This window comes from Rana temporaria, chromosome 6 (assembly GCF_905171775.1).
Source record: "Rana temporaria chromosome 6, aRanTem1.1, whole genome shotgun sequence".
Taxonomy (NCBI): Eukaryota; Metazoa; Chordata; class Amphibia; order Anura; family Ranidae; genus Rana; species Rana temporaria.
The window spans coordinates 95,395,177-95,407,894 of record NC_053494.1 but is presented as its reverse complement, the minus strand read 5'-3'; the positions used below and the strand labels follow the sequence as shown (position 1 = coordinate 95,407,894).

The 12,718-nt window shown below is 41.2% G+C and overlaps 1 protein-coding gene across 1 annotated transcript; it reads left to right on the top strand.

The window, feature by feature from the left end:
• The first annotated feature begins 8,784 nt into the window (after positions 1–8,784).
• Positions 8,785–9,977, top strand: LOC120943616 (hemoglobin subunit beta-like). Its single transcript, XM_040357008.1, has 3 exons — positions 8,785–8,916; positions 9,159–9,381; positions 9,696–9,977. Exons 1-3 carry the CDS (start codon positions 8,843–8,845, stop codon positions 9,822–9,824), a joined length of 426 nt encoding a protein of 141 aa, XP_040212942.1. The 5' UTR covers positions 8,785–8,842; the 3' UTR covers positions 9,825–9,977.
• Positions 9,978–12,718: the final 2,741 nt, after the last annotated feature.

The window sequence follows — 12,718 nt, the reverse complement described above, 5'->3', positions numbered from 1 at the left end:
AGGAAGTAAGAGGCAATTAATAAGTTGTCACCAAAACAGGTTTCCCTCACCTCTCTTTTTCTGTGGCAAATCTAAAATCTAACATTAAAACAAAAGGTTTTAACTACAGGCAGTACCCAGGTTACAAAAAAAAAGGGTCTGTAGGTTTGTTCTTAAGTTGAATCTGTTTGTAATTTGGAACATGTACATTTTTTAAGTGTAGCTCCAGCCAAAAAAAACATTTTTCACGGTTTTTGGATAGCATAGGGAAGGGTTATCACCCCTGTAACATTTGTTTTGCTGTCTGTGCCCCTGTTCAGAAGATTTCACCTCACTTTCTGTCCCAATGAGAATTGGATTTTGAAAATGTTGGGTTGTTTTGGAAACATTGGCCCGGATTCACATACATCGGCACATATTTATGCGGCCGTAGTGTATCTCTTTTACGCTATGGAGGCGCTGCGCACAGAGGCAAGCACTGGATTCACAAAGCACTTGCTCCCACTCGCTGTTAAAGATACGCTGGGTTTCCTCGGCGTAAGCCAGAGTAGGTGAAAGTGGGCGTGAGCCATGCTAATGAGGCATGACCCCATGTAAATGATGGACTGAGCGTCATAAAGATACGAATAACGTACGGCGCATGCGCCATCCCGTGGACGCATCCCAGTGCGCATGCTCAGAATCACGTCGGAAATACTGCCTAAGATACGACGGATCACTGCCTAAGACGTGAACGTAACCTACACCCAGCCCTATTCACGTACTACGTAAACGACGTAAAATACGACGGCTGTGTTCCCTGGTCCATACCTTTGTATGAGTTGCGCCTCCTATATGGGGAATAACTTTACGCTAGACGTACGACCTATGCAAACTGCGTATATTATGCGCCAGGCGCAAGTACGTTTGTGAATCGGCGTATCTCCCTCATTTGCATATGTGCATAGAAAATCAATGGGAGCGGCAAATGTGCCCAGTGTAAATATGCGCCCAAGATACGACGGCGTAGGAAAGTTACGTCGGTCGTAGGAAGCCTATTTTTAGGCGTATCTCAGATTGTGGGCACGGCGCACAGATACGACGGCGCATAGATAGACTTACGTGGCGTATCTCGAGATACGTCGGCGTAAGTGCTTTGTGAATCCGGGCCAAAGATTGTTCCCTTTTCCCATGAAAAAAATTCCCATAAATTTCCCTTACTAAGGCCTGATTCACGCCTATGCATTTTTAGTGCTTTTTGCAGATTTGTACTACAGTCCATTTACCATGGTTTCCTATGGAACACGTTCCGTAGTGCAAATCTGCAAGATGCAAAAAGCACAAAAAATGCATAGGTGTGAATCCAGCCTAAAGTGAAGAAAAAGTAAAAGCAGAATCTTGAAGTCCAAATTAATTTATTGCAATAAAAAAAATCAAGCAAGGTCTGAATGTTTGTTCAGTGTGTTTAGGGGGCTCAAACCTGCCCCATACATTAAGGCCAGAATTGATATGAAACTGTTATTAATCATATTCATAAGCTTATGATTATTATTATTTAATAAACACACTGGCCAAACATACAAACTTCCCTTAGTTATTTTATTGGCATAAATACATTTCAAATGTAGTTTTTATTTTGTTGTGGTTTTCCTGATTTTAGCTCTTCCTTAAGGTCCAGTCTACTTTTCGGTCAAGCCCTTTTGTTTTGTATGAGCTGCCTATACAATATCAACATGCTGAACAACACCGTTTCCAGACTGGTGTAAATAAGACCATCTTATGGATCCAGTACCATCAGCCCTACCCTTAAATTGTGACCCTTTATGGGCATTTGCATCATATACTGATACAATATGTGTTGGAGCTTCTGGCCCTTTTAGGCCTATTCTAGTGGCTGAATCTGATTCTCTTACATTTTTGTTATTACTTATGAAAATGTGGCAACTGGATGCTTGGGTCATTTTTAGTACAGTAGCTAGTGCTACACGTGACAGGCAGATGTCTACCTTCCTGTCATTTTTAGAATGACAATTTTAAGATGAAAATACACCATGCAATCTGATTATACAATCACCTTTAGATCTGCCATCATCTACTGGTTGGATACAGTTTGAATGGATTAGTTTGAATGGGACACTTGCACAGTTTTGGGAAATCTAAAGATGATCGAAGAGTGAATGTACAATCTGATTGTATAATGTATAACATTGTTAAGCCAAGTCTGTTGATGTGTGTGTCTTCTCTGGAGAGTTTTCCACTTGCTCCCTCTTTTGGTGATCACTCAGGCCTCGTACACACGACCGTTTTCCTCGACAGAATCCAGGGCTCGAGTCCTGCGGGAACGCGTGGGAACGACGTCCCTGCACTTATTTTACAGCAGGAATGTCGTTCCCTTTGCAGGACTCGAGCAGCCTCTGCAGCGGCGTACTAACTAGGGGATGGGGGCGATTCACCCCAGGTGTCACACGCTGGGGGGGGGTCGGGCGGCCGCGGCACCCCCTCCTCCAAGTCTCCTGTATAACGCAGTGACAGCACGGCGTGTCTGTCGGGCGGCCGCGGCGTGTAAAAAAGTGCAGGGAGAGCTAGCTGTGACAGGGTGTTTGGCAAGTCCTGTGCGGACTGTACCGCTACCCGGGTGACATACAGACCGGCCGCGCGAGCAGGGGTAAAAAAACACTGTCTCTCGCTCTCTTGTACAGCAGGGAGAGCGAGAGATGGTAAGGCAGCATCAAACAGAGGACAGGAAATGCCGGAGATGTAGCAGGTGATTGGTTGCTAGGTGGTCCTAGCAACCAATCATTTATCTTGTGGTTCAGAATAGGAAAGTGCAAAGGTAGGAACTAACCCAGAGCACATGGGGGGTACAGAGGTGGACATGGGGGGGTTACAGAGGTTGACGTGGAGGGGGTACAGAGATGGACATGGGGGGTACAGAGATGGACATGGGGGGTTACAGAGGTTGACGTGGAGGGGGTACAGAGATGGACATTGGGGGTACAGAGATGGACATGGGGGGTACAGAGATGGACATGGGGGGGTTACAGAGGTTGACGTGGAGGGGGTATAGAGATGGACATGGGGGTACAGAGATGGACATGGGGGTACAGAGATGGACATGGGGGGAACAGGGATGGAGGGGGTACAGAGGTGGACATAGGGGGGAACAGGGGTGGAGAGGGTACATAGGTGGACATGGGGGGGTAGAGAGGTGAACATAGAGGTGGACATGGGGGGGTACAGAGGTGGACATGGGGAGTACAGAGGTGGACGGGGTAGAGGTGGACATGGGGGGAACAGGGGTGGAGGGGGTACAGAGGTGAACACAGAGGTGGACATGGGGGGGTACAGAGGTGGACATGGGGGGTACAGAGGTGGACGGGGTAGAGGTGGGCATGGGGGGGAACAGGGGTGGAGGGGGTACAGAGGTGAACACAGAGGTGGACATGGGGGGGTACAGAGGTTTACATGGGGGTACAAAGGTGGACATGAGGGGGTACAGAGGTGGACATGAGGGGTACAGAGGTGGACATGGGGGGTACAGAGGTGGACATGAGGGGTACAGAGATGAACCCAGAGGTGGAAATGGGGATGTACAGAGGTGGACATGGGGAGGGTACAGCACCCTGAGACCAGCCAGGCCAGTACCGAGTACCCCAAGGTATGTGTGATTATTCTGTTAGTTTGACAAGTTAACTTATTTTGTTTTTGTAAACTGGCACTTTAAATAAATCTTGCACTGTATTTTCTGTAAAATATATATATGCATATGAGCGTATACTTTTTTTTTTTTTTGGTGGGGGAGTGGATCTTGGGTGGGAGTTCCCACACTTTTTTCCCCAGGACTTGATCCTTGAGAATCCATCAAGAAACTTGGTGGGAGAGCTTTTTTGCCGAGGAAAACGGTCATGTGTACGTTTTTCATCAAGAAAACTGTCGAGGAACTCGACGAGAAAAAAAGAGAACAAGTTCTCTTTTTCCTCGAAGGGAGTCTCATATTCCTCGTCGTGTTCCTCATCGGGCTGGTTTTCGACAAGAAACACATTCGTGTGTATGCTAAGAAACCCACGCATGCTCAGAATAAAGTATGAGACGGGAGCGCACCTTCGGTAAAAGTAGCATTTGTAAGAGAGATAACACATTTTTCACGCTGTAACAGTCTAAAAAGTGCAAATCGTCTCCTACCAAACTTTTACTTAACACGCGGTAACATGAGATGAGCAAAAGCAGCCCCACGGGTTGTGCCAGTGAAATCAAACTTCCCCTGCAGTTGTATGTGTTGTAGGTCACCGCGTTTGAGAACACGGAGATTTGGTCTTGACAGTGTGTACGCAAAGAAAACTTGTCAAGTTTCCCCACAAGCCTAACAAGGAACTCGTTGAAAAAAACGATGTTTCATTTACGACGAGTTCCTCGGTCGTGTGTACGAGGGCCTCAGACTGAAGGTGTGTGGGAAACCTTCCCAAATGGGGGGAAAAAAAAACATTAAAACCTGACCCTCTCCAAAACAAAGAAAAAAGTGATTTGATTGCGGCCCCAGCTTATTTTTCTGAATGTCTACTGTCTTTCTCACAGTCCAATCAGTCCAATCTCAACAGAATAGAAAAATGCATATGTCTTAAAGAAAAATGTAAGTATTTTTTTTTTTTCATTTTGGATAAAGAAAAGGAGGGTTATGCCCCTGCCATGATTTTTTTTCATTTTTATATTTTTTTGCTATCTGTGTCCCTTCACTTTTTTTCCCATAATCAAAACAGAAAGTGAGAAAAATCCCTGGTAGTCACCAGCTCTTCACATATAGTCTCCCCAATAGAAGACCCCCCCCCCCCTTATTCCTGTTCTGGTGAAAACCTTTTTTTGCTATCACTTTGATAATGTTGACCAGGGTGAATTTCCCTAATGAAGTCACAGACAGTAATACAAATGTGATAAATGTTCTAATCTCTCTGCGATCTATTTAAAACTAGAACAAACAAAAACTATTTTTTTTGCCTTCAGTTATATTTAAAGATAAGTACACCCCTCACATTTTTGTAAATTTTTTATTTTATCTTTGCTGCAATGTAAAGTAGTGAGTGTACCGCTTGTATAACAGTGTAAATTTGCTGTCCCCTCAAAATAACTCAACACACAGCCATTAATGTCTACATCGCTGGCAACAAAAGTGAGTACACCCCTAAGTGAAAATGTCCAAATCGGGCCCAAAGTGTCACTGATCACCACCATTACTAGTATAAATAAAAAATTACAGTATGTATCCCATAATTTGTAGAAGCTATAACTTTCCCACAAACCAATCAATTTACACTAATTGGGATTTTTGTTTTGTTTACCAAAGACATGTAGCAGAATACATTTTGCACAAAATTTATTAACAGATTTTTTTTTTTTTTTCAAAATTGTCGGTCTTTTTTCTGTTATATAATAAAAAAAAAACATAGGTTATCAAATACCACCAAAAGAAAGTGGCTTGCTATGGGGGCACTCGACCTGGAGGGCAGGGGCCCAGAGTACCCAAGAAGAGGAGGATCAGAGCAGCTCTGAGCAAAATCATTAGTAAGTATAACATGTTTGTTATTAATAAAAGGTAAATATGACACGTTTGTTAGTAGAAAAAATGCCTTTACAAACACTTTATCTGCAAACAAATACACATTTATATTTTGACCTGTTAGATTTTCCCTGTAAAAAGGTGTCATATGTAGTCTTACAATAACCCCTTAATCACTAGCATCCCATTGTATGTTACCTGTACATTAACCTCTATACTCCCTCTTCCCTGTACACTTATATCTAGTGCACCATTACAATATCTGTGTTTTTACCGCCTCAATAGTTGCATGTTTCTACTTTCTAAAAAGGATCATGTGATGGGTTTCCGAACTGTCCTGAAATTTTTATTTGTTATATTTTAAAATAGGAAGTGAAAGAAACCGTTTCTATTTAATAGTCTATTTTATATATAGTAAAAAAAATACCAGTGTGAATGGTCCCCTACAGGCTAGTAGTGATGTGGTTAAAGCTGTATCATACTAAGGTAGCAAATTGTACCTTACCTTGGTTTTATATATTAGTATAAACCGTCAAGATATATTATCTCTTTTTCTGGGGATCTTTCATGGGCTTGTTTAGCTGGAAGGGAATTTACTACCTTTTAGTATAATGACATTCAATACCTTGGACATACTTTTGTATGTTTTGTTGCTTTTACCATGGAAAACGAGTGATTAGAAAATTTGCAGGGAACACATTTAAACATGATATGTTTCCAAAATGTTGAAGGCACATATAAATATATTTTCTGAATTTAGGGGAACGAATCACATTAGCCTGTATGATTTGTTAATATTTTGCGCAAGATATTTATTTTTTTAACCCACATAATATCACACCACAGCAACAAACACCCCATGCATCCATGCATAATACCACAGGGTGATATGCAGATCTGCTAAACTTGTAAGTGCTACACATTACCAGCCATGTGCTGAAACTGTTTATTTCAATGTAATGAGATATGCACATCCAGTATATCATTTGGAGCACTCATTTTCTTCTTTGTAATTTTAGATTTAGTAGCTCTAACAGGTGAAGCAAATGTTAAAAATGTGAAATATGATGAAAACATAAATAGTAAATACTCTGTAACTAGGAAAAGTGGAAACGATTGAACTTACTGGCCTTTTTTTTTATATATAAAAGGTGTGGAACAAAACATATACTGTATATTGACATGCCATCATTTTTATTTATTTTTTATTAATGTTGGATCACTTGATGCTCCAAGCATAAGTATTTAACCATCATTTTTGATGCTGTATGTGAGAAAATCATTTATGTATGTGTTTGTCAATTTTATGTTGATTTACCAAATGAGGTAAGGCACTTTAACCACTTAATCACCGCATCATAGCCGAGTTACGGCTACAAGGCGGTTCCTTAACTCTGGGAGGACATCCATGGATGTCCTCCCAGAATGGCGCTCCTGCGCGCCCCCTGGTACAGTGTGAGAGGAGAGAGCGTATGTCAGCAGCGCTGTGGGCTGGATCTGTGACTATTGCAGTCACAGATCCAGCCATCCCTGCTCAGCCATCCCTGCAATACCCTGTGCAATACCCCTGCGCAATACTCTGCAATACACCCTGCGCAGTACTCTGCAATACCCCCTGCGCAATACTCTGCAAAACCCCCTGCGCAGTACTCTCCAATACCCCCTGCGCAGTACTCTGCAATACCCCAGCGCAATACTCTGCAATACCCCTGTACAATACTCTGCAATACCCATACCCTGCAATACCCCCTGCGCAACACACTGCAATACCCCCTGCGCAGTACTCTGCAATACCCCCTGCACAATACTCTGCAATACCCACGCACAATACTCTGCAATACCCATACCCTGCAATACCCCCTGCGCAACACACTGCAATACCCCCTGCACAATACTCTGCAATACCCCCTGCACAATACTCTGCAATACCCCCAAACAATTTTCAGATATTGGCACCATAGCTTGTGGACGCTATAACTTTCACAAAGACCAAATAATATTCACCAATTTGTACTTATTTTTACCAAAGATATGAAGCAGTATACATTTTGGCCAAAATGTATGAAGAAAAATTACAAATTTGCTAAATTTTATAACAGAAACAAAGAAAAATTCATTTTTTTACAGAATTTTCAGTCTTTTTTCTTTTATAGCGCAAAAAATATAAACCCAACGGTGATTAAATACCACCAAAAGAAAGCTCCATTTGTGGGAAAAAAAGGAGAAAAATTTCATTTGGGTACAATGTTGTATGACTGAGTAATTGTCATTCAAATTGTGAGAGCACCGAAAGCTGAAAATTGGTCTGGTTATTAAGGGGGTTCAAGTGCCCAGTGGTCAAGTGGTTAAAAAAGCAAAGAGAATATTCACTTTGCAAAGCAAATTTTAATAAACATAGTAAAATGAATTGCTTTTAAAGAAAATAAAAAGAAACAGGATTTTGCAAACTACTGATTGTGTGATTGAAGAGAACACATCTTCATCGTATTTATTCATCTAAGTCTGTATTTCTTTAGTAAATCACTATGAATACCCAATCATGTGTAGAGAAAATTATAAGAACATTTATTTATTTATTTCTCTGTTTATTTTTTTCTGTTGGTTGAACTAGATGGATTTGTGTCTTTTATCTGACTATGAAACTATGTAACAAATGTTTTGTTTGCAGGTGATGGTATGATTGAGGTGACTATACCTTCACCTTATCCATTAATCTGAATCTTAGCAAAGTGGACAGTTTCTGTTTCTTTGAAAATCAACCCCTATGTGTAGACGTGAATTTGTGTGTAGTATAGTTTCCACTTATACAAACAGCCAGCACTGCAGGGTGCCATCAAATATAAATATATATTTACAAGTCTTTGGTAATTGTGGTCAAATTTGCTTCTCACAAGAAACAATATTTATTTTGTGGAAAGCTGCAAATACTATTCCACCATTTATAAATACATAGCTTCATAAACAAACTCAAATATATATATATATATATATATATATATATATATATATATATATATATATATATATATATATATATATATATATATATATATATACACATATATATATATATATATATATATATATATATATATATATATATATATATATATATATATATATATAAATATTTTAAAATGTAAATGTAATTTGGGAGGGATGGGTAAATGTTGGAGGAGGAGGTTTTTTCAGATAAGGGTGTTTCACTGTAACCAATAGATATCCAGCACATGAATAGGAAGGGCCATATGTAGCATATATAAACTCAGGGAATTGCAGAAGAAAACATCAGGTTCTTTACTCAGCAACTAAGCAAGCACATCTACAGCATCTACCATGGGTGGCCCAGACATTTGTGCTTTTATGGCCAAAGTAGACACTCACAAAGTAGGAGGAGAAGCTCTTGCCAGGTATGCTACTGCAATGAAATCATTTTATTTAGTTTAACATAATTTATTTTTGTGCACAGAGTTGAGTTTTATTTTTCTGATAATAATCTCTTTTTGTAGTCAAGTTCTATTAGAAATATTGTTAATAGAACATCATATTAACAGCTTCCACTCGAGGCATATATGAGCATAGCTTCTCACATATATTTATCAGTTTTTACTATAATGACTGAAATTATAATCTAATTCTTTTATCTTTTCAGGCTTCTTGTTGTGTACCCATGGACCCAAAGACACTTCAGCACTTTTGGCAATCTGGGCTCTGCTGATGCCATCTGCCACAATGCCAAAGTGCTTGCTCATGGACACAAGGTGTTAGCTTCCATTGTAGATGGCTTGAAACACCCTGAAAACCTCAAGGCACACTATGCCAAGCTGAGTGAAAAGCACTCTAAGGAACTTCATGTGGATCCAGCTAACTTTTACGTAAGTTTTTGAAAAGCTATTTTGACAATGTATAGAGTAGTCTGATTAAACATAGCCTACCAAAAATAATAGTGACTGCATACAATTTTTGAAATACTATCTATAACTGGTAAATATTTTTGTACATATCAATTAAAAAATATAATATACTTTATTATGCATTCATTTATTAGGGCAGGTAAAGTGGTACAAAAGATTATTCACCCAATGCAAATTTAGTTTACTCTTTTCAGATTAGTTGGCAATTATTTCTGGCTGCTATATTTTTTTATTTAATTTTTTTTTTTTATTAAAACATGTGTGTTCTATTGCAGCGCTTCGGAGATGTGCTGATTGTTACCCTGGCTCGTCACTTCCATGAAGAATTTACCCCAGAACTGCAGTGTGCTTTGGAGCATGGCTTTTGTGCTGTTGGCGATGCCCTAGCCAAGGGTTATCACTAAATTACCCAAACTACAGCCAAATAAAAGGAGTCTAAGCTACAAGTCAACATCCCTGTGAAGCATACACTGGCAAGACTGCAACTGTATTCAAGCATACTTAAAATGTAGCAATTTTATTTTGCTCCTAATAAAAACCAGATATTTCTTTCTGCATCTCTTGTGTCAGTGTCGGTGATCTCTGCATTAACTATAAAGACATACTTAGCGTTTAAAAGACATAATAATAACACAATGTATTATATTTCCACATTACAACTAAAAATAACCCAGAGACTACAAGTATAATTAAAATGAAAGTGAATTGTGTTTAAAAAAAAATAAAAAAAAAACCTGGAGGTAATTTCAGTGCTGAAAATAAATTACTGTCTGCTTTTCTCACAATACTCTGGTTTGCAGGTAGTACAAAATAAATGAGAAGAGCCTCTAGGTGACAATATTAAAAGGGATTTTTTTAATATAACAAAAAGGTTTTTATTAATGAGAACACAAGGCATTACATGGTACATTTACATTCGTATGATATGTATAGAGAACAGAAGTCTCATTCCTCATAACAACCTAGAAATGGTGCTAACTGTGAAGCCAACACTGCTATCATACATATGAGAAGCATTGCGTAAAACCCTGGGTTCCTGACTCCCATGAGTATAGGGGCTCAACTAATAAAGGAACAAAATTAAATTAAAAATAAAGTGTTAGACCAACCGACGGTGATATACCATTAGGGGTTTAAATCTGCCAGGCATGCAAAGCACTCCTAGCACGTCACTCATCTTCCTTTACATTACAGGACCCCAAGATCAGCTCCTAAAACCCAATTAACCCATCAGCAGTTTGTCCATGGCCATTTGTGGGCAGGGTTGGACTGGGACAGAAATTTGGCCCTGGACTTCATCCAGACTGGCCCACTTTGACAGGTCTCTCCCATGGTGGCCGGACAACTCTCGCACCCCCCGGCCACCCTGGCCACCCAAGCCCCCTCTTCCCCTTCACTAGCCACTAGTCGTTCTACTTTATTAGAGTAGAATGGCTGGTACTTATAGGCAGTACCAGTGGGGAAGCTAGACATTATTTCACCCGGGGCAAATAATCAGTTTGGTGCCCCCCCTTATGGGACAAGATTAGGCAGAAGTGAGAAACTCCCAGGCCATAGCTGTTGAATCAGCTGTCTGTCCCCTCCCCCCATGCTCCTCTGTCATCCCCCCTGCTCCTCTGGTCCTCCTCCTGCTTCTTTGTCCCCCCCCCAGGTGAGGGAGAGACAGAGGAGCGGAGGGGGGGCGGCAGTCCGCTGTCACTGAAGCCGGCCCACTGAGCCATCGGCCCACCGGGAAACTCCCTGTAGTCCCAATGGCCAGTCCATCCTTGTCTGTGGGGGTGCCACTTCTGGGGAATCCAGCCAACTCTGCCAGATGCTGATGATTTTTTTGGGCGATTTTCTATGATATTTTCTGATGATATGTGTTTTTTTCCCGAATTAGAATAGCATTAACAATTTGGATCCATTGCGCCTCCTTCGTGATCCATGCTGATAGACACAAACGGGCAATCAGCTTCCTTGCTAGGTTGGGAGCCTCTTGAGGGCAATGTACACCGATGGGAGGTACAAGTCTTCATCTAGGCTACCTAGTAAACATATTAGTAGTTCCACCGCTAGTTGAACTTGGTATACATTATTTATTCTGGTGATAATGCAGTTCCAGTACCTCACTAACTTGGTGCATCTCCAGAGCATGTGAATGAGGTCACCAGGGTGGGCCTGGCATTTGGGACATATGGGGAAGTCACGCCTACCCCACTTATGTAACTGTACAGGTATGCGGTATACTCTATGTAATATAAATAGGTGGGATAGTCTCTGTGCCGCTGATACTAATACCAAGGGTCCCACACTCAGAATCTGATACCACTGCTCGCCATCAATGGGGCCAACATCTCACTCCCACCCCTCCCTACATGGTAACAAATCAGGGGCTTGTATGTGTAATAATAGGTGGTATAGATTCTAGAAATTATTCCCTTCTTCTCAGGGTCAGAATATATGGACTCGAGGAACGTGGATTCCTCTAGTTTCAAATGAGATTGTCTACTCTGGTACCTGATGGCATATTGCAATTTTATATATTGAAAGTGGTGGCTTTTGAGTGCAGGAAATTTGCACAGTAATTGGGTATACGGGTCCGTCTAGTATTTGGGTGAGGAATCTAACCCCTGTCCTCAACCAGACCTACAGATTAGGTACCCTTTTCAAGTCTGTGTAAAAGCGGTTTCACCAGATAGGTTTCTCCATATTTTCTCCATATTTTCTCCATATTTTCATCAGTGACTGAACTGTAGGGCAAGTAGAGGGGACTCTAGGAAGGACCCTCTTCATATGGGATAGGGCAGTATAGTCTGCTCCATGGCCGAGGAGGAGATCCCTGGAGGGGTCTGTCACCGTCCTGAGATCCCACCCTGTATAATGTTGCAGTTGGGCAGCTAGGTAATACATTAGAGGGTGCAGAACAGCCATGCCATCCTGGTCCTTGGGGAGTTGCAGAGTGGCCAGTTTAGTTCTCACCACTCCACCTCTCCATATGAGAGCTCTGAACTGTGAGTCCATACGTCGGAACCAGTACTGTGGTATCCAGATCGGGCATTGTGTAGAATGTACAACACTTGCGGTGCCCAGACCATTTTTATGATGTTTATGTGACCGGTCACTGAAAGCGGTAATCTAATTTTTGTAGTATGTGTTTCAAATTCAGTGTTATGTAGTCCCGTGCATCCCTGGTCACCATTATGCCCAAGTATTTGAATGAGGAGACCACCTGTATATGAAATACATCCTCCGGCATAGGTGCTGGTAAGGGATCCAGTGGCAACAGAGCCGACTTATGTCAATTAATGGCAAAGCC

Excerpts from the sequence above, each read along its gene's own strand:
- LOC120943616 (XM_040357008.1), top strand. The coding sequence starts at position 8,843 with ATGGGTGGCCCAGACATTTGTGCTTTTATGGCCAAAGTAGACACTCAC. Across the intron at positions 8,917-9,158 it reads GGAGGAGAAGCTCTTGCCAG|GCTTCTTGTTGTGTACCCAT; the intron begins GTATGCTACTGC and ends TTATCTTTTCAG. Across the intron at positions 9,382-9,695 it reads TGGATCCAGCTAACTTTTAC|CGCTTCGGAGATGTGCTGAT; the intron begins GTAAGTTTTTGA and ends GTTCTATTGCAG.